Source organism: Arachis hypogaea, chromosome 15 (assembly GCF_003086295.3).
Source record: "Arachis hypogaea cultivar Tifrunner chromosome 15, arahy.Tifrunner.gnm2.J5K5, whole genome shotgun sequence".
Lineage (NCBI taxonomy): Eukaryota > Viridiplantae > Streptophyta > Magnoliopsida > Fabales > Fabaceae > Arachis > Arachis hypogaea.
The window spans coordinates 147,566,699-147,589,881 of NC_092050.1; the positions used below are offsets into that span (position 1 = coordinate 147,566,699).

Below are 23,183 nucleotides of genomic sequence, written 5' to 3' on the forward strand. Positions count from 1 at the left end.
AATGCAAGTTGCATCTAACAGTACTCAAGAGGCATCTTCTGAAGAAGAAGCTTATGATCCCAAGAACCCTGCAATAGCAGAGGTGAATTACTTAGGTGAACCTTATGGAAACACCTATAACTCATCATGGAGAAATCATCCAAATTTCTCATGGAAGGATCAAAAGCCTCAACAAGGCTTTAATAATGGTGGAAGAAATAGGTTTAACAATAGTAAACCTTTTCCATCATCCACTCAGCAACGGATAAAGAATTCTGAGCAGAATCTATCTAGCTTAGCAAACTTAGTCTCTAATCTATCTAAGGCCACTGTGAGTTTCATGAATGAAACAAGGTCCTCCATTAGAAATTTGGAGGCACAAGTGGGCCATCTGAGTAAGAAGATCACTGAAATCCCTCCCAGTACTCTCCCAAGCAATACAAAAGAAAATCCAAAGAGAGAGTGTAAGGCCATTGATATTACCAAAATGGCCAAACCCAAAGAGGGAGAGGAGGACGTGAATCCCAGTGAGGAAGACCTCCTGGGACGTCCAGTGATCAATAAGAAGTTTCCCTCTGAGGAACCAAAGGAATCTGAGGCTCATCTAGAGACCATAGAGATTCCATTGAACTTCCTTATGCCCTTCATGAGCTCTGATGAGTATTCCTCTTCTGAAGAGAATGAGGATGTCACTGAAGAGCAAGCTGCCAAGTTTCTTGGTGCAATCATGAAGCTGAATGCCAAATTATTTGGTATTGAGACTTGGGAAGATGAACCTCCCTTGTTCACCAATGAACTAAGTGATCTGGATCAACTGACATTGCCTCAGAAGAAACAGGATCCTGGAAAGTTCATAATACCTTGTACCATAGGCACCATGCTCTTTGAAAAGGCTCTGTGTGACCTTGGTTCAGGGATAAACCTCATGCCCCTCTCTGTAATAGAGAAACTAGGAATCTATGGGGTGCAAGCTGCTAAAATCTCATTAGAGATGGCAGACAATTCAAGAAAACAGGCTTATGGACAAGTAGAGGACGTGTTAGTAAAGGTTGAAGGCCTTTACATCCCTGCTGATTTCATAGTCCTAGACACTGGAAAGGAAGAGGATGAATCCATCATCCTAGGAAGGCCTTTCCTAGCCACAGCAAGAGCTGTGATTGATGTGGACAGAGGAGAATTGATCTTTCAATTAAATAAGGACAACCTTGTGTTTACAACTCAAGGATCTCTCTCTGCATCCATGGAGAGGAAGCAGAAAAAGCTTCTCTCAAAGCAGAGTCAACCAAAGCCCCCACAGTCAAACTCTAAGTTTGGTGTTTGGAGGCCACAACCAAACTCTAAGTTTGGTGTCAAACCCCCATATCCAAACTCTAAGTTTGGTGTTGGGAGGTCTCAACAAAGCTCTGCACATCTGTGAGGCTCCATGAGAGCCCACTGTCAAGCTATTGACATTAAAGAAGCGCTTGTTGGGAGGCAACCCAATGTTTATTTATCTAATTTTATTTTTGTTTTTCATGTTTTCTTAGGTTCATGATCATGTGGAGTCACAAAATAAACAAAAAATTTAGAAACAGAATCAAAAACAGCGGAAGAAAAATCACACCCTGGAGGAAGCACCTGTCTGGCGTTCAACGCCAGAACAGAGCATGGTTCTGGCGCTGAACGCCCAAAATGGGCAGCATCTGGGCGCTGAACGCCAGAATTGCACCCTGGAGAAGAGCTGGCGCTGAACGCCCAGAACAAGCATGGTTCTGGTGTTCAACGCCAGAAATGGGCAACAAATGGGCGTTGAACGCCCAAAATGGGCATCAACCTGGCGCTGAACGCCCAGAGTTGTGTGCAAGGGCATTTTACATGCCTAATTTGGTTCAAAGTTGTAAATCCTTGAACACCTCAGGATCTGTGGACCCCACAGGATCATCTCAGGATCTGTGGACCCCACAGGATCCCCACCCACCTCACCCTCTCTCTCTCTCCATTCATGATCATCCCTTCTGCTTTCCATTCACCACTCACATCCATACACACATCCCTCCATCTCCTCCCTATCTTTTTCTTCTTCTTCTATTCTCTCTTCTTTTGCTCGAGGACGAGCAACATTCTAAGTTTGGTGTAGTAAAAGCATAAGCTTTTTGTTTTTCCATTACCATTGATGGCACCTAAGACCGGAGAAACCTCTAAGAAAAGGGGAAGGGAAGACAAAGGCTTCCACCTCCAAGTCATGGGAGATGGAAAGATTCATCTCAAAGGTCTATAGCTCAGTGGTAGAACATGTGGCTGCAAATCAAGAGATCCCTGAGATACCTCAGGGGATGCATCTTCCTCCACAAAACTATTGGGAGCAAATCAACACCTCCCTAGGAGAATTAAGTTCCAACATGGGACAATTAAGGGTGGAACATCAAGAGCACTCCATCATCCTTCATGAAATAAGAGAAGATCAAAAAGCAATGAGGGAGGAGCAACAAAGACAAGGAAGAGACATAGAAGAGCAAAAAGCCAATAACCCTTAAAACCAAAAGGCAAGGGCAAATAAAAAGGATCCCAAGGCTTTGAGCATCAGTAGATAGGAGGGCCTAAAGGAATAAAATCCTGGCCTAAGCAGCTAAACCAAGCTGTCCCTAACCATGTGCTTGTGGCGTGTAGGTGTCAAGTGAAAACTTGAGACTGAGCGGTTAAAGTCAAGGTCCAAAGCAAAAAAAAAAAAAGAGTGTGCTTAAGAACCCTGGACACCTCTAATTGGGGACTTTAGCAAAGCTGAGTCACAATCTGAAAAGGTTCACCCAATTATGTGTCTGTGGCATTTATGTATCCGGTGGTAATACTGGAAAACAAAGTGCTTAGGGCCACGGCCAAGACTCATAAAATAGCTGTGTTCAAGAATCATCATACTGAACTAGGAGAATCAATAACACTATCTGAACTCTGAGTTCCTATAGATGCCAATCATTCTGAACCTCAATGGATAAAGTGAGATGCCAAAACTATTCAAGAGGCAAAAAGCTATAAGTCCCGCTCATTTAATTGGAGCTATGTTTCATTGATAGTTTGGAATTTATAGTATATTCTCTTCTTTTTATCCTATTTGATTTTCAGTTGTTTGGGGACAAGCAACAATTTAAGTTTGGTGTTGTGATGAACGGATAATTTATACGCTTTTTGACATTGTTTTTAGTATATTTTTAGTAGAATCTGGTTACTTTTAGGGATGTTTTCATTAGTTTTTATGTTAAATTCACATTTCTGGACTTTACTATAAGTTTGTGTGTTTTTCTGTGATTTCAGGTATTTTCTGGCTGAAATTGAGGGACTTGAGCAAAAATCAAATTCAGAGGTTGAAGAAGGACTGCTGATGCTGTTGGATTCTGACCTCCTGCACTCAAAATGGATTTTCTGGAGCTACAGAACTCAAAATGGCGCTCTTCCAATTGCGTTGGAAAGTAGACATCTAGAGCGTTCCAGAAATATATAATAGTCCACACTTTGTCCAAGTTTAGATGACGCAAACTGGCGTTCAACGCCAGCTCTCTGCCCAATTCTGGCGTCCAACGCCAGAAACAAGTTGCAAAGTGGAGTTCAACGCCCAAACTGGCACAAAAGCTGGCGTTCAACTCCAAGAATGACCTCTCCACGTGTAGACTTCAAGCTCAGCTTTTGCACACACCAAGTGGGCCCCGAAAGTGGATTTATGCATCAATTACTTACTTCTGTAAACCCTAGTGACTAGTTTATTATAAATAGAACTTTTTATCATTGTATTCGTAGTCTTGGTTACTCCGGTTCCCCTCTGGGGCCGAGACCAATGAACTCCATTATCACTTATGTATTTTCAACGGTAGAGTTTTTACACTCCATAGATTAAGGTGTGGAGCTCTGCTGTTCCTCAAAGATTAATGCAAAGTACTACTGTTTTCTATTCAATTCAACTTATTCCGCTTCTAAGATATTCATTCGCACTTCAACCTGAATGTGATGAACGTGACAATCATCATCATTCCCTATGAACGCGTGCCTGACAACCACTTCCGTTCTAACTTCGATTGAATGATTATCTCTTGGATCTCTTAATCAGAATCTTCGTGGTTTAAGCTAGATTGATGGCGGCATTCATGAGAGTCCGGAAAGTCTAAACCTTGTCCGTGGTATTCCGAGTAGGACTCTGGGATTGAATGACTGTGACAAACTCCAAACTCGCGAGTGCTGGGCGTAGTGACAGACGCAAAAGGATAGTAAATTCTATTCCAGTATGATCGAGAACCTCCAAGATGATTAGCCATGCAGTGACAGCGCATCGGACCATTTTCATAGAGAGGAATAGGATGCAACCAACAACAAGGGTGATGCCTCCAGACGATTAGCCGTGTTGTGACAGAGCATTTGGACCATTTTCCCGAGAGGATTGAAAGTAGCCAGTGGCACCGGTGACATCCTTACATAAAGCCAGCCATAGAAAGGAGTAAGACTGATTGGATGAAGACAGCAGGAAAGCAGAGGTTCAGAGGAATGAATGCATCTCCATACGCTTATCTGAAATTCTCACCAATGATTTACATAAGTATTTCTATCCTTATTTTAGTATTAATTTCGAAAACTCCATAACTATTTTATATCCGCCTGACTGAGATTTACAAGGTGATCATAGCTTGCTTCATACCAACAATCTCCGTGGGATCGACCCTTACTCACGTAAGGTTTATTACTTGGACGACCCAGTGTACTTGCTGGTTAGTTATGCGAAGTTGTGAAGATATGTTTAGACCATGGTTCTGTGCATCCGTTTTTGGTGCCATTGCCAGGGAATCAATTTCGAACAATAATTCACAACCTGAGTAACAATTTTGCATACCAATCGGTATCGACCTCCCCACACTTAAAGATTGCACCGTCCTCGGTGCATGCTAAGATGTGCAGGTGGACGGGTTGTTTCAACTGTTGCTCTTCTCTAAGGATTGTGCAGATGGACTTGTCTGTCTCCCCATGTAAATCGTCTTCCGGTTCCCTTCCGGGTGGCCATCCTGAAAGAAAAAGGGAAGAAAGGTAACCCAATAATAAAGATAAGAAAATAAATGAAGTATGGTTGGGTTAATGCCAAAGGATAAGTGTCTCATTTACATGGAAGCTTCAACATGTACGTGAGAAAATAATATAAGCACATGGCACACTAGTGGTGCAAAATTTGCAACAAAGGAGAGGAAAATGTGGGTAATGCAAGATAGTATAAGTTCATATCAATGCAAGAGAAGTACAAGTATCATAAAAGATTAGCATTGATTTAAATAATGTTACCCAATCAGAATAAAACAAGTCATAAGCACTAAGATAATACCAGAAAAGATGTAATAGTTGAATAAGAACATTTGAACACCAATGATAAAATAATAAATTTAAAAAAAATAAAAATATGCAATGAATGAAAGTATGCAAATAAATTAAATAAAATAGAATGAGAGTAAAAAAAGGATGAGAAGAAGAAAAAAAAAGAAAGCGAGAAAGGAGATAGAAGAAAAAATTAGGATTAGAAAAGAAAAGATAAGAAAATTGGCACTAATCTGAATAGATTGTGCGACGCTGGCGACGCGGTCGCGTGGGTGACGCGGTCGCGTGGTGCGCGATAAGGTTGGGTGACGCGGACGCGTGGCGCACGCGATCGCGTGACTCGATTTGTGCTAGTGGCGCGGGTACAGCCTCGCGGTCGCACAACTCTCTGTTCAAAACTTAGTATTGCCAAAATCCAGGGTGACGCGGTCGCGTAGTTGACGCGATCGCGTGGTAGGGCTTGGGCTTCCAGCACAAGTCCAGCCCAATTCCAGCTCAACTTTCGGCCATACACCTTGTTACGTCGAAATCCAGGGCACGCGGTCGTGTGGGTCACGCGGTCGCGTGGGACGCCAATTTTCCCATGTGACGCAGACGCGTCGGCGACGCGGTCGCGTGGGGCGTTTTGTGCCACTGGCACACCTCCAGCCACGCTCTTGTGTGACTCTCTGTTCAATTCTTTTCTTCCAAAATGTACTGGTGACGCGGACGCATCAGCGACGCTGTCGCGTCGCGTGCGTGCTTTTTTTTTTTAATCTGAAAAATGCAGAATGCAGTGTTAATATGAATGTGATGCAAAACTCCAGGTTCAATATAATAAAATAAAATAAAACTTTAAAACAAACGAAACGAAATAGAAATTGAAAAAAAAATGAACGATCATACCATGGTGGGTTGTCTCCCACCTAGCACTTTTAGTTAAAGTCCTTAAGTTGGACATTGGAAGAGCTTCCTGTTATGGCGGCTTATGTTTAAATTCATCCAAAAATCTCCACCAATGCTTGGAATGCCAATAGCCTCTGAGGTCCCAAACTAGGCATGTAAAGCTTCTGAGCAGCTTCAAACAGATTGTCAAGCTTCCGGGGTGACGAATGTCAGAATAGAATCCATGATCCCAAGCCTTGCGTTTAAATCTGCCTCTGTCTTGATCTATATTTTTCCATCCGACCGGTTTAGAAAGTAGATTCTCACCATAGTGACCAAACGTTTTCCGAGATCCATTCAATTGGGCTTGATACCAATCTGTGCACTTCAATTTGAAGCGTGGAACCTTATTGAACTTTGTACACCAGCTCTGAGTACGAGCCATTTCCCTCTTACTCTTAAAGCCGCAGAGGGCTCTAAGCTGGCCATCTGTTTCAAGCAAACCGTATTCAAGTGAAAAAGTAAAGTTAAAGGTTAAGGATTGTACCCACTTGAAACTTGTATTGGGTGGTAATGGCCTTGGGGTAGGTGGTTCTGTAAGTTCTACTCCCTTGTACTCTTCTGTGAATTCCTCCACTTCTTTGCAAGAATCTTCAAATGCATCTGTGTCCTGGTCAAAGTCTTCTATGTCTTCCTCATCACTTGAGTCATAGATTGGAGGTTGACAGAAATCTACCTCCGCATCATCTTCGTATTCACTTGGGGAAGATTCTTCGATCCCAGAGAATTCACTTGCGGATGCAAGTTCATTACTAAGAGAACTTGACTTGTGACTATCATCAACAAGGGAATATGTGTCCTGGGTTATTTCGTCTAGTTCTTCATAAACGAGTTGCCTTGGGGATTGTGCACTATCCTCCTTAGCATCAACTTTAACGTCCTTGACGGAGTTCTCCTCAGCTATGGATTCCCATGGAGGTTCAGCGTCTCCTAGATCTTCAACCAACTCTTCTTCTTGTACAATGACAGCTTCTTCTACTTGTTCTAGTACGAATTCATGCTCTGTCTTGTCCACTGGAGTTTCTAATATTTCCTTCATGCTACGCTCTTCATTAGATTATCCACATGGGGCTGTGGTTGGTCCTTGAATGTTCGCGCGTCTAGAAGCTAATTGAATTACTGCTTGCTCCAGTTGTCGAATGGTTGTTTGAAGTTTAATTACTGTTTCCTTGAGGCGAACCTCTGATTCTCTGGGTGATGGATTTGGACATGAAACATAGGGAAGTGGTGGTTCTTGGGGGTGATTGGATTGGAACTGGGGTAGGAAAGGATCATATGGTGGCAAATGGTGAAGAGAAGCTTGTGAGTGTGGTGGTTCGAGGTTATGTTGAGAGGTTGGTTTATAGGCACGGGGTGGGGCTTGTTGGTAGTCACAAGGTTGTCCATCATATCTTTCAGCTGGGTATACATTGTAGAATGGTCGTTGTCCGTGATATCTTGGAGGGTATTGTTGCCTAAAAGGTTGATTAGATCCTCTTGGCTCCATCCATCCTTGATTGGTCTGACCTTGATGCATATTCCTGTTGTAACTTCTATTTCCTTCAACAAAGTTAGAACCAAACTCAAAGCGAGAGGGGTGAGAGTTCATAGTAGCAAATAAAATTAAAAAGGAAAAACAGAAATAAATAAACAAGTAAAAGAAAAATATTTACAATAACCAATAATAAGGCACACGTTAGCAGTTCCCCGGCAACGGCGCCATTTTGACGAACAAGATTTTTGCCAGTAAAGAATTTTATAAAAACAGTCGCGTTGTAGATATAGTCTCTAAACCAACAAAAATCTCTTCGTACAAACGTTTTGGTTGTCACAAGTAACAAACCCCTTAAATAAATTGATAACCGAAGTATTCAAACCTCGGGTCGTCTTCTCAAGGAACTGCAGGGAAGTATGTTCTTATTATTGGTTATGGAGATTGTAGATTTGGGGTTTCAAGAATGAGGAACGAATATGACAAATAATTTAAATGGCAATTAAAAATAAATAAATAACTGTAAAATAAACTTTTGGCAAGGTATGAGAAATTAGAGGTCCTATCCTGGCTATCCTTATCAATGATGATAATAATTGAATCTTAATTCCACTTCGTTAGCCTTTACTAATATAAAGGAAGGTCAAGGGATTAATTGGTTTGATCTTCGGATCCTATTTATTTCCTAAGAAAAGATTGGGATTATTGAAGTTCAATTCAATTAACAAGATAACAATTATCAATCACGTTTGAGTTTGATAACTCCTGAGTTACTGATTTCTTAACCAAGACCAAAAGGAGAAAAATAAATCTACTTGGAATAAAAATGTCTTCAGAGTAAAAGCAACAATAGCATAAATAAGAGAAATCAATATTAAACTGAAATACCTCAAATAACATTAATAAAAGAGTAATCTGTAACATGAAAGGATTCATAAAGTAGCTTGCAAAAGTAAATAAAAGGAATATTGAACCTGATCAAAAGAGATAATCCTGAAAGCGAATAAAAATCCTAAATCTAAATCCTAATCCTAAAGAGAGAGGAGAGAGCCTCCCTCAAAACTAATTCTAATTCATGGAAAGTAAAAATTGGCGAGCTCCCCCTGAATGATGCATTCCCCCACTTTATAGCCTCTAATATGTGTTTTCTGGGCCGAGAACTGGGTCGAAAACAGCCCAGAAATTGCTGGAGAAGAATTCAAACACGCTGATTTTCGTCACTGCGACGCGGCCGCATGGAGCACGCAGTCGCGTCGCCTAGCATCAGAGAAACTATAGTATATTATATATCAAATTGAAGCCCCGGACGTTAGCTTTCCAACGCAACTAGAACCACGTCGTTTGGACCTCTATAGCTAAAGTTATAGCCGTTTGAGTGCAAAGAGGTCAGGCTGGACAGCTTAGCAATTTCTCCAACTTCTTGTATTCCTTCCACTTTTGCATGCTTCCTTTCCATCCTCTGAGCCATTTCTGCCCTGTAATTTCTGAAATCACTTAACACACATATCAAGGCATCTAATGGTAATAAGAGAGGATTAATATTAGCAAATTAAGACCAAAGAAGCATGTTTTCAATCAAAGCACATAATTAGGAAGGCAAATGTAAAACCATGCAAATAGTATGAATAAGTGGGTAAAGAGTTGATAAAATCCACTCAATTGAGCATAAGATAAACCATAAAATAGTGGTTTATCATGGAGCCGCCCTAAGTGTGAAATATTCGATTTTGACTTCTGGAATGAGAACTTTCATTTCAATTTATTCCGCTTAATTATTTATCTATTTATTTGCATAATTAATTAATATGAATTCCTCATCTTTGGAAAGAAATATAATTTTCATGGTAAAACTTGTATTGTCTCGCGTGAGTTATAAATGTAATGTTTGCTCACTGAGTTACAAAACTCACCCTATTATATTCCCATATTTTTCAGATACAGGTGTCATTCCAAGTTCCATTCCACCTGCTCCTCAGTAGATCTTAGTCATTTCGATGAGTCCTTCTTCTTTCCAAGGGATAAGTATTTATGTGATGGAACCTTTGCTCAAAATCTAGATTATGTCAATGCTCCATATGTCACAGGCAGGATCCCTCATGTGGGTTATGTTATTTTGAATCTCGAACTGTTTAGATAGTAATTATGATTTGGTGATGTAAGACTTATGGATTTAACTATATACTTTAGTTATCAATTTAATATATATGATGCGTATTTTGACATGTTTGGTTGTGGATATGATTGGAATATGTTGTTGTTGTTGTCTTTGAAAATGGATGTTTATTATTGATACAGGAAGATAATATTTATGCTGGTAAGGTCCTAGAAATAGAGGAGATTCTGTCCATTTTTCTGAAAATTTGGTCATTTGGCTTGCTGAGGGAGTTGTCCCTTGAGCGCCAGTCATTGCTTGGTTCGGGCCATGACACTTAACAGTTGGAAAGTATCGTCTCTATCCCTAGCTAGCAGATCTACCCTGATGAAATCTATCCTATCATCTATTTCCTCTTATACAATGCAAATTGCTGTTTTACTCTCATTTACTTGTGACTTTATTGATCGTAAATGTAGGAGCTTTATTTGAGGAGAAATCGAACAAACAAAAAAAGTTCACCTATTGAATTGAAAAACTGTTGGTACACCTAAAAGAACTTATGACTTAGGAGTTCGGCACACTAAGGATCTCAACCATGTCTACATGATGAAAATTGGTTGGGGTTTGGTGGAGAAAAAAAGATGCGCTTTGATCAAAAGTGTTGAGAGCCAAATATAGATGTAGCAATGACATCATATCAACCATAGAGAAAAAAAATAATGGTTCTAATATGTGGAAGGGTATCTGCTCTTCTTGGAAAGATGTTTAGACTAACACTATTTGGCATGTGGGTGACGATGCAAAAATTAATTTTTGGGAAGATAACTGGGTTCCAAAATTTAAAAGTCTAAATCAATACACTCATCAGGTAAGTAGGATTTTAGAAGTAGAATTATCTGTTTCAAAGAATGGCTCTCCGAAGACTGTCTACCAATATCTCCAAGCAGATCTAGGAATGCAAAGCAGAAGTTTAAACCTCATTTGACATTGGAAAGGTCCTAAACGTATTAGGTCTTTCATGTGGCTCCTAGTTTACGATGCAATTCTCACAAATGTGGAAAGAAAGAGGAGACACTTGACGGATTGTTCAGCTTCCCTATGGTGCAACCATAGCGATGAGACATCGATTTATGTCCTCCGAGATTGTCCATTTGCTAAAGCAGTTTGGTGTATCCTGCAGTGCAGTCTCAATGCCATGCTAATAACTTCTACTCCCTTAATAGATTTAAATGGATCATCAGAAACTTGTCTCTCTGTAGCGTCTGGTCGTGCATCTTTAGTGTGGTGGTCTCATCCCTTTGATTCTTCCGTAATAAGCTGGTATTTGAAGGATCTACCTCTAACCCCATGTCTATGGCATAATCTATAAAAGCTAGGAGTTAAGTCATTAATGGTGTGATGAAATGCAACCTTATTCCAAGGAAGTCACACATCAACAATAATCATCTTATTAGGTAGTATTCTCCGTCGGAAAGTGTTATCAAGATCAATGTTGATGGGTCTTTTTTTGTCACATACAAATAATGCTTTGTGTGGCGGTATCATCTGTAATAATTTAGGTAGGTTCATAAAGGCCTTCTCATGTAACTTAAGAAGCTGCTCTATAATAAGTGTTGAATTATGGGCTATTGTCAAAGTATTGCAAATTACTATATCAGAGAACTTCAAAAATATCATCATATACTCATTGATGACCATAAATTTCATCAAAAATGGCTCACTTCTCTACTATTTGTGTGCTGCTCTTTTTAAAGACATTCGCAATATGGTAAATCGTATCCATTTAGTTCATTGGAACTATACTTTTTGAGAAGCTAACTCTGTTGCTAATATTCTAACAAAGAAAGATCATGATTTATCTTTTGGCCTCCATATTTTTGAGTTGCCCCTCAGACATCATATAAACTTTGTTCTTTGATAATTTTGACTCTCTTAGATTAAAAGAATGTAGTTAGTATTATTATTTTTTTATTTATTTTGTTTTTCCTTTTTTTTAGGTCCCTTAACCCCCTGTTCTACCAAAAAGATTGATGAGGTTTAAACCGATTTATAAATATTTGTTTCACAATAACACGCGTTTCATAATTAGTAAACTACGTTATCATCCTTAGCAATAGATGTTTTAGGCATCTGCAAGTGACTAGCGTCTTTAAAAATAGACTTTTAAATAAATTATTTGTATACAATATACATTAAATAATATAAAATAACTAATTTAAAAATTAATTTTTTATACGTACATAACATTTTTGTTTCAATTATATCTATAACTATCATATGACTTTAAAAGATCACTTGAATATGTTATGTTTAGATAAATAAATCATTGTACAAAATTATCTATTTAAAAACTCTCTTACTTATTTAACCTAATTTTTAATAAAAATATTAATTAATTAACTAAAAATAATCATAACTTATCTTATTTATTATTTATTAATTTTAATAATAATTAATAAATACTAAATAAGATAAATTTTAATTTTTTTTTGTCTTTTTAACGTTTTTATTTTTATCGTCTCCTATAAAATTGGGTTGTATGCACAATAATAAGGGGCTCAAATTTTATTGCTTTGATGAACTATACATGCATAAACTGCTGTATTGCTCACACTATAGTTTCACACACACATACACACACACAAAACTACATATCTAATTCAAAGCCAAGGAGAATTGTATATGGGAGTGACAACAGATTTAACTTGTAGGTACTTATGTAGACCCTCCATTCCAAAATCTCTTCCAAACCCACTCTGCTTATACCCTCCATAAGGAATGTCATTCCCAAAGGCAAAGTAGCAATTGATCCAAATAATGCCTGCACGAATGGCTCTTGACACTGTGTTTGCTGTGTCTATGTTCTTCGTCACTATTCCTGCTGCTAGACCATATCTGCTGTTGTTAGCACTCTTAATTCCTTCCTCAATCGTCCTGTATTTCATTTTATCATCATAATTTCATTTAGTTATCGTCAACAGACAAATACCAATGCTTTTCAGAGAAAAATAAAAATAAAAATATCGATAAAGTATATATTTTATTTTTAATGTTTGTGTTTTTGTTTTTAAATATCTCCAATGTTTAATTTTTTTTTATTATTTTTAATTTAATTTTGTCTCTAACATATTTATTTGTGTCAAAAAATATTATAAAGATTTAATTTACCTGAACTTCATCAGTGCCAAGACAGGGCCAAATATTTCATCCTGTGCTATACGCATGTTTTCCTATACAGGTTGTAATGAATATAAAGGGGGAAAAACCAAAAAAAAAAAAATGGTTAGTTATCTAATATTCTAATTGTTCTGAAACCACCCTGTTTCATATTTTTGTGGAGTTAAAAAAGTCACCTTGACATTAGAGAAAATTGTAGGTTCAATGTAGTAGCCCTTGTTGCCCACTCTTTTACCACCTGTTAATAGGGTTGCTCCTTCTTGCTTTCCAATCTCTATATATGAAAGGATTTTCTCAAATTGGTTCTTGTCAACCTACAAATGAAAAAATTACTAGTCAACTAAAAATAAGTATCATCATAATTCATACTTAGTTAACAAGAGAAAATATTAGTTGATTAAATTTTTTTTTTCTTATATTTATTTTATATTTGAATTAGTGCTAGCTAATTTTTAAATTTTTTAAACTAAAAATATTAATTACTGATAATTTCTCATTACTTATTTTTGTTTTTACATGAAAAATAAAACTAATTATATGAACATAAAAAGATCGAAAATAGTTTTTTTTTTTTTTTTTAAAGTGATGTTTAACTAAACCGCATAACATAAACATCTAAATCTCCAAAATATCATTTTTCATGCTATCTTTTTGTAAATATCCAAATACCTGAGGGCCTTGCTGAGATTGAGGATCAAAAGGATCTCCAACAACCCAAGCTTTTGCTTTCTCAACCAACTTCTTCTCAAACTCATCGTATATCCCTTCCTGAACAAACACCCTTGAACTTGCAACACAAATTTCTCCCTGAAATTCAAAGCCAAAATTGTTAAGAGATGAAAGTGCTGAGTTAGTTGCTTTATGCAAAAAGAGTAGAATTTCTACAAAAGAAGACGTTACCTTATTAAATAAGATTCCCAAGAGAGCAAGATCAGCAGCTTTATCTACATCAGCATCATCAAAGATTAGAAGAGGTGACTTTCCTCCTAATTCAAGTGACACCGGTTTCAGATTGCTGCTAGCCGCCGCGTGCATTATGGCACGGCCTACTTCTGTTGAACCGGTGAAGCTAACCTATTCATGCACCATGGAAAATCAACCTTAGCAAGCTTCGCTTAAAAATCTTACTAATTCTAAATCATAGTATGTAACATTTACATGCAGGTAAAGTTACTAGTTGAGAAATGTTTAATAATAATTTAGTCAAACATATCAAATTACCTAACGATTCTCAACTAACAACTTCATATTCATATGAAGACAACTAGATATGAGTCTTATCCTTACATGTATAATAAATTACCTTATCAATGTCCATGTGTGAGCTTATTGCAGCACCAGCAGTTGGGCCAAATCCGGGTACTACATTAAGAACTCCATCCGGAATTCCAGCCTTCAAAAGAGGTAAAATAAACAAGGAAAATCAAATAGCTTTATTAGGTACAAGTAACTAATTTGATCATCGAATTAATTACACATTTGTATATAAATGTAGACATACGAATAACGATTTTTGCTGATATAACACGATTGGATGTCTCGTGTGTGTGTGTGAAAGAGAATACCTGTTTAGCTAAATGCGCGAAAAACAGAGCCGAGAGAGGTGTTTGTTCGGCCGGCTTAAGGACGACGGTGCAACCGGCAGCCAAGGAAGGACTAACCTTGGCAGCAAACATGGTGCTAGGGAAATTCCAAGGAATGATGTGTCCAACAACACCAATTGGTTCCATCAAAGTATATGCATGGAACTCTCTAGCACCTTTTAGCACCTCGCCATGGATCTTATCGGCAGCACCGGCATAGTAGCGTAAACAATTTGCAACTGCAGGGATGTCCACGACCTTAACTAAGTGGTACAACTTTCCAGCATCAATGGCGTCTAATGCCGCTAGTTCTTCTAAGTTTTCTTCAATAAGATCTGCCCATTTCATCATGATTTTTGCTCTTTCCTGTGTTGCATTAGAGTGTCAAAATACTCACAAGTGATTCAAGGAAAACTACTTAGCAATGCTAATATGCTATAACGTTTTCTTAAAGTTTAAACTAATAAAAGTAGACACGTGTATATATGTGACTAATGTTAAATTATTCAATTCTGTTAAAAAATTAATTAGGAATAAAATCAATTATAGTTAAAGGTTAATTTTATGGTGTGTATGAGTTGTTGTCTAAACTTAAATTACTTTTTATAATAAATTTTAATTTTTTTAAAATTATTTATTTTTATATCTTTTAAATTAAATATTAACTTTTATTTTTTTTAAGTAAAAATATCACCTTTTAGACATCATAGTATTTATCTTAGTTAAAAAACAGATTCATTACAAAAATAAATTTTATTACTCTAATTTTTCAAATTTAAAAAAAATTAACTTAATTAACTTCAATTATTATTAATCTCCTAGACTTTTTCTAAATTATTACTCAAATATTATTATGTATTAATGGTTCTTCTGGTGCATGGGATGCTAAAATTTTTAAATAATACATATGAAACTCTGCTCAATAAATATTATATTAAATAATTTAGTCAAAATATATTAAATTATTTAATATTTTTTAATTATTATCTTTATAAACAAAAATATCTTCATATCAATAATACATACGAAACTCTCACCTTAAATTTTTCTCCACACATTAACAATGATAACTGATGGCTGACTGACAAGTATGCCCCCGTTTTTTTTATGTCATGAATCATGATGCATGTTTATTTTAGTACAATAGACATGCATGTCATTTTGTATTAATAATTTCTTTTCCTTCTCATTTTTTCTTTTCGTCCAAACATACTCTTCTTTTGGCAGATTTTTTTTAAAATAAAATAAAAAAATCAGTATTTCTTTAAATACGATTTTTAAATTTTAATTCTTTAAATACGATTTTTTTTATTTATTTTTATAGCGTTTGTCAGGTCGACAAATTTGTTTAAATACAAAAAAAAAATTATATTTAAAAAATTAAAATCCAAAAATCATATTCAAAAAAATACTATTTTTTTTTATTTTATTTTAGAGAAAAAACCTCTTTTGGCTATGATTTCTATTCGGCTAGCTTGTTGCTACGTTTCACTAGAGGACACATTGTCATGTTGAAAAATCAATTCATATTTTGGCCCACAGCATTTAAGTGGGGCTCTTATGTGAGTCAACTATAACACACGCATAAGAAGACAATAGATTATTCAGATTTTCTTCACTCTACAGTTATTGTGTTGCATGTAGGGGTGGCAAGCGGAAGCTCGCCCCGCCCTGCCAGAAGCTCGTTTTTTGGCGGTTAGTCCGTCCTGTCTTATTTAATGAGGCGGTCTCAAAATTTTAGTATGTCTTGTTTAATGGCAGGTTGGCGGGTCAGTGGACTATGTCTGTCAAATATTTTTTTTATTTTTAATTATTAAATAATATATATAGAAGCATAAAAAATTTTTTTTATTTTTTATTTTTAACTATTATAATTTTTATATTCACAAATATTAAAGTCTTTGTAATTATAAATATCTAATAAATATAATTATAAACTAAATTTTCATCCAAATCATAATTATAAATATTGTTCCCAAAACAAAATAAACATAATTATAAATATTTTCTTTAAAACAAAATAAACATAATCCAAAACGCTCAATTTTCATCTTCATTCTCTTGTAAGTTGAGTTGGAGGAAGTTGGATTTTGGAAAAAAAATTGTAAAAATACCCCTTGCAAAAAAAATACTAAGTCCGGCGGGGAAGCCCGTCCCGCCCCGCCAAAGCCCGCGGTTTAAGCGGTGCGGGTTAGGCGGTCCCAATTTTCCAGTCCAACCCGCCTTTTTTGGCGGGTTACGCGGGCCGACCCGGCGGGTTTAGGCCCGTTTGCCACCCCTAGTTGCATGTGGGAACAACTTTTTAGCTTTATTTGTTTTAAGAAATTTTAATTTATTTTTAAATATTATTTATAAAAATATATTATTACATATTTATTTGAAACTTTAAATTTAATTTTCAAAAATCATTTATTATTTAAAATATAATATTCTGTTTTATCCAAAAAAAAGATATTTAATATTCTCATGCTAAGAAAATAAAAATTAAGGTATGAGAAATTATTATATATCACTCAATTGTTATAATTTTTTGTCAAAAAAACATTTTTTATTGGTACTAGAGTTATTCTAAGAATTAAAAGTTTATACTTAAGAATATGTATAATAACACAAACGCATCCTAATTTATTCTTAATTTCTAACTATTTGTAACGCTAAACAAGTCAGTCTTTTATAATACCGAAATATAATATTCTCAAACATACTATTTGTAAAAATATATTTGTTAAGCTTGAGACAAAGGTTCATTTAGAATTCAATTTCCACTAGACACACTCATTGAAATAGATGAAAAATCTTAATTGTGACTAACAAAGCTACAAGCATGATTAGTTATGAACTTATGATAATAGATTAATAGTGAATCATTTTCAACTTGATTTTACTTTCTTAATCAATAATAAAAGTTTAACATATAACAAAATAGTGTTTGAATTCATATGTAACGTGCTAAGAGTTCTATCTCTTGTGATTTGACATTTGAGTCATTTGACTTTACTCCTCCCTTATTAAAATCATAATGGTGGTAAACAATAAATCAAATAAATGACATTCATTGCTTTGCTAATTTCTCTCCACAATTTACAAGCAACTGGCATAAGAGTTAACTTCTTAATTAGTGGGACTTAAATTATTTGGGGTAACTAACAATTAAGGTCTTTTTCTAGTTTTCTACTTTTCGAACGGTTTCCTATTAGTATTGGGTCGTCCATGTCTCCATCACACATGCCTGTGATTTTTCATTTTTACTATAAATGGTTAATTTTGTATGTACCCAAAAGATTTTTTTTATACCCAAAAAAAGTTATTTCATAATAATGTCAACTGAATTGTGCTATTGTTCAAATATTATCACTCAATTATTGTTATGTTTATTTTTCAAAATTTATCCAAAAAAAAAGATAAAACAAGGATGATTCGGTATAATAATTAACTTAAATTTAATGCTTAAAAAAAGAATAAAACATATCAAGAAAAAAAGTGATAGATATTTTTCAAAGAGAAAAGTGAAGATATTCACTTGAATGGAATGAAAGAAATAAAAAAAAATTGAGTGATTTTTTTTTTTAGATATATTTACATGAAAAGAAAATTAAAAAATAAATATTATAAAAAAATAATTTTATTTTTATATTATAAAATATATTAAAAAATAATATTAAAAATAGAAAATATTATAAATTTTTCATCTTTTTTCCTTCTAATATTAAAAAAAATTTAGTAAATTTCATTAACTTTTTTACATTTTAAAAAAAAAAATTTCAATTAAACAATAAAAAATAATCATTTTTCTTCTAATTTTTTTGTTCATTTTCCTCTCAAATAAACCTAGCCTTGGAGCAGATGTTGGTCCCAATATCCTTGTTATTTTAACTTCTTAGTTCCAAATTCTTCGGTACAATTAAGGCAACTATACTTAATTAATTATTACATTCAAATTGGTGACGATATGTGAAAATGACAAAACACCGAACCCCTTACTTAGAGGCGAGGATTGTGTATTGGTATTTTTTTTTTGATAAAGTATTAAATCAGTCTCCTAAATTTAGACGTAATCTTATTTTAGTTTTTAAGGTTTAAAGTGTCTTATTTGAATTTAAAAAAGTTTTATTTAAGTTTAATATAGTTCCACCGTAAGATTAAAATTAAATAATTAACAGAATATCTTATATGATAGCAAGATCAATAATTTGGAGAACAAGTATAAATTTCAAAGGCACAAAATTAATCATAGATATATCAATATATTTATTTATCATTCTCTTTAGTTCTATAGTAAATATTTCATTTAAATTATAAAAAAATAATAAATAAATGTATTGATGCATCGACAAGTAATTTTGTGTCTCTAAAACTTGTACTTGTTTTTCAAATTATTAACTTTGTTCTTGTACTACTGTCATATAGAACATTCCGTTAATAAAGTATAAAGTATAAAGTAAAATGACAAAATTATGTATAATAAAATTTAAATAAAGAGTAAATAACACTCAGAAATTAATTTAATGCATAAAAACATAGTTAAACAAAAAAAAAAAGAAAAAAATTAATTAGAGAAAAAATATGTCTTTAAGAAAAAAATAATAAATAACAGTATATTTATCTCTCTAATAAAATAATTTTGATTTTTCTTTCTAAATAGTTTATTAATTAATCCTTCTTAATAATTTTGATAAAAATAAATCTCTTTTAATAAATAAATCTTCTTAAAGATCCTTTACAATAATTTTTTCAATTTTTTCCCCTTTCATTTAGAAGAAAATATTTTACTTAGATTAATTTTTATACACTAATATATTAACAAATTAAATTGTAGAAAAAGAAATGTGCAAATAATTGCCTATGCACTAAACTGTTAGATAATAAAATTATATGGTTGCCCACTTGTTCACTCGTTTGTATACACAAAATTTTAGTTCAATATTCTAAATAAAAAATCTTTTTTCTAGTTTTAAAATTCTAAACACCCCTTAAAAAATGAGAAATTGTTATTTTGTGGTCCCCGTCAATTAGTTATACTGAAATAAAATTTTAATTTTATACATATATACATATATAATGGATTATATCTGGCCACGTTTTTGTTTGTTGGGAGTTGGGACATTAGTAGCCAAATAGACAAATACCCATTACTCATAAATTCATGTCTTTAGACAATTATATTTCAGCTCACTTATTATTAATTTTGTTCCTTTCCACCAATGATTACTTCTCATTTTTTTTTTAATCAAAGACAGAAGATTCGAACCCGCAACCTCTTAATTGAGTATAGGAAGACTATGCCATTTAAGCTATAATTCATTGGCTTATCCTACTTCTCATATTTTCTCATTAATCATCCAATGTATCATAATATTATATCTTAAATACTTATCTTTAAAAATCTATTTTAAAAAATCATAATATAAAATTAATTAATAAAAGAAATGTGACTTGATAAATACACACCTCTAACTTCTTAAACTTAAAAGGACTAGTTGGTAGCTATTCGAATCAGTTATGAAAATAGTAGAATTAGAAATTCAATTTAATATTTAACTAAAATTTAAATATTTTAAATTAGTTAATCGAAGAGATGAGAAGTATGTAAAAAGAAAGAGAGATGGAAAAAACGTACCGCACCAGACATGCGTGGCCATGGACCGTTGTCAAATGCCTCACGTGCCGCTTTAACAGCCACATCAATGTCTTCTTTTCTTCCCTCCGAGATTTTCGCTATCACCTCTCCTGTTCTCGGATCTATTGTCTCAAACTCGTTTCCTGCTAGGATTTCCAAATGGTGAAAACTCATGTAAATTTCATTGAACGGACTTCACGTGAAGTCAATTTCAAATTAGTTTCTACCTTTCCAAATATTGTTCATATTAAAAATCAAGTACAAAAATTAAACCAATATAAAAGTGGTATGATTTGGATATTTCATGTAAGGTCCATACGGATTCTTCATTCTTCGTCTCTCTTATCTCTATCGTAAGTTTCTTTTTTCGACACGTACTTTCAATTAATGCATACATCTATGGAGGATGGATGGATGAACGTGACAGCGTAAATTAAATTCTAATAAAATACGGAAACTTTTTATCATTTTTAACCATTAATTTTTTTTAATATTTTATCATATTTTATACGTAAATATACATATAAATTCTCTAAAATTTACAATTTTTTTTATAAAACTATTTTTTAAAAAAACTTAAATTAATAAAAAAAATACATATAAATAATTATATTTTTAATATTTTTTATATAAAAATTTTAGATTTACGTGAATTTTATATAAATTTTTTTTATTTACCTTATGATAATTTTCTTTTAGAATTTAATAAAAATTAAAGTTTAAATCTTTCAATCATATAATTTTAATATCATATAATAAAACTACAGCTTAAAATAATAAGATAAGCCGCATGAACAACTATGTCTATTACAACTTTATTAGAGAATTTGTATAAAGAAAAAATATATACGCATAAATCATTATATTCTGCTCTACATTTATAAATTTGGCAATATGCGGTTCAAAGTCAAGCTCTAATAATATATTCATAGGCATTATAGATTAGCATTCTTTTAGAAAAAAAAGATTAAAATATGTTTTGCCTGTGAATCCTTCTAACATTCTAACACCCAAAAGGAGAAAAAAAAACTCAAATTATTTTTGATATAGCTGATACAATTATACAACCAATATTAGTATTCAACTTCCCAGGTTCAACTAGTCCAAAGCCATATATATCCAAATTTCCAATAGCAAAGTTTCCATCTCCTTGTACCGTGGGAATATGACAAATCTTTCACGTGATGAAAGTGAAAAACAAGGATTTCTTTATTTTAATTTTTACGGTAAAGACGTAAAGTACGACATTCTTAAGACATTCTTAAGAAATTGGACATTATCATTTACCATATTTGACTTAAGTAAACAATTATTTAATTTGAAGAGTGTTAGGGCCAGTAACTTTTGTGTTTTGTAATCATCAATTGGTCATTAATAGTATTTTTAATGGTGTGAGATTACATTCAATGTTGGGAAATTATTCACTTTTCTTTTGATGGTTAAGTACTGGTCACAAAATACAAAAATTGCTGACCCCCTAAATTTTTTCTTAAAAAAATTAGGACCCATAATTTAAATAATAATAAAATAATTAAAAATAACTATAAAAAAATTTATATAACTTTAATCTGGTAAAATGTACTTTTAATTTAATACCAAATAAGAGTTCCTAAAAAGGAAAAAGAAAAAAAAACAAAGTGATGAAAGGAGGAAATATATATACATAGAAGAGAAAGCTTAGAAATGAGAAGGAACCCTAAAGTAATAAGGGATATTACTAATTAAACAAGGATGAAGAAAGAAAGAAGAAGTGATGAGTATTGTTAGTATTACCTGAGAGAGAATGAACAAAGTGGCCATTGATGAAGAGATTGGTGAACTTGATGGGTGGGATCTTGAAAAGAGAAGAGTTATTAGCGGCGTGGCCGTTGGAAAGAGCTGTCATCTTTGTGTGATTAGTTTAGTATTTTTGTTACTAATTACAAACAATATTTGAGGTTGCTATGAATGTTGGGGGAACCACTCTTCTCTCTCTTTAAATAATGAAGAAAAGAAAGACTTGTATGTAAGAACAACGATCTTCACGAAATCAGAAAGAGGAGGTAGTGGACCGTCTCACTCTCTCTTGCCGTACACAAGTGTCACTTCTCATTTATTTATGACTCCATTCACATGCTACTTTGTACTTAATTACCTTATTTTAAGTCTACAAATTCATACTCATTGTAAATTCATTAACGATTCTACTTGTAAATTAATTACTTGATTATATTATAAAAAATTTACTCAATTGTAAATACTATTTTTTCTTGCTATTTGTATTTTATTTTAATTTTATTTTTAATATTTGAATACATTTCAGTTTATTTCTAAGTGAGATAATATATAATATAATAATTTTACAAGAATAATATTATATAGTCAATAAATATTATTATTTTTTATTAATAATAATTTGTACTCATATTTATAGACGTTTTGCATATAAAAAATATATAATTTACATTTATATTTACTAAAATTTTGTCGACATAAATCAATATATTTTATATCCACATTTTTAAAATTTTCACACATAAATTAATAAAATTTATTTGTTAAAAATAATTTAATATTTGTATTATTTAAATAATGACAAAAAAATATTAAAAATTATTTGTCTCCAAAAATTTTTCATCTTACAATGATATGGTACTTGTGCGTTAGTATCTTTGTTAACGGTATTAACACTCAAGATAGAATTGAACTATATTTAAAACATTAAACATAAATTGAAACAAATTAAATTTTAAATATATTTTAAAAAATGTTAAAAATAAAAAATAATTTTTTTACCCTTATTATAAATAATATTCTTTTTTAGAAGCTGTAGAAGAAATAACTTTTCTCTAATTGTTAACCAATATACTATGTCAATATCTTCATGTGGAGGTAGGTTAGTTAGCATGCAATACATATTTTTTCTTGACTAGCTAGCATGCAATACATTTTGTTTTGTGTCAGAAACTACTCCTTTTAATTATGTAATTTTTTTTAAAAAAATTATTCTTCATTTTCGTCATTTTATTTTTCTTGACGGCG

The 23,183-nt window shown here is 33.3% G+C and overlaps 1 protein-coding gene across 1 annotated transcript; it reads right to left on the minus strand.

Moving 5' to 3' along the window:
• Positions 1-12,320: 12,320 nt before the first annotated feature.
• Positions 12,321-22,274, minus strand: LOC112751186 (aldehyde dehydrogenase family 2 member C4). The gene is made up of 9 exons (XM_025800247.3): positions 21,936-22,274; positions 20,163-20,305; positions 14,528-14,911; positions 14,266-14,355; positions 13,863-14,036; positions 13,632-13,769; positions 13,139-13,276; positions 12,954-13,015; positions 12,321-12,719 (listed from the first exon to the last, which is right to left on the minus strand). Exons 1-9 carry the CDS (start codon positions 22,045-22,047, stop codon positions 12,446-12,448), a joined length of 1,515 nt encoding a protein of 504 aa, XP_025656032.1. The 5' UTR covers positions 22,048-22,274; the 3' UTR covers positions 12,321-12,445.
• Positions 22,275-23,183: the final 909 nt, after the last annotated feature.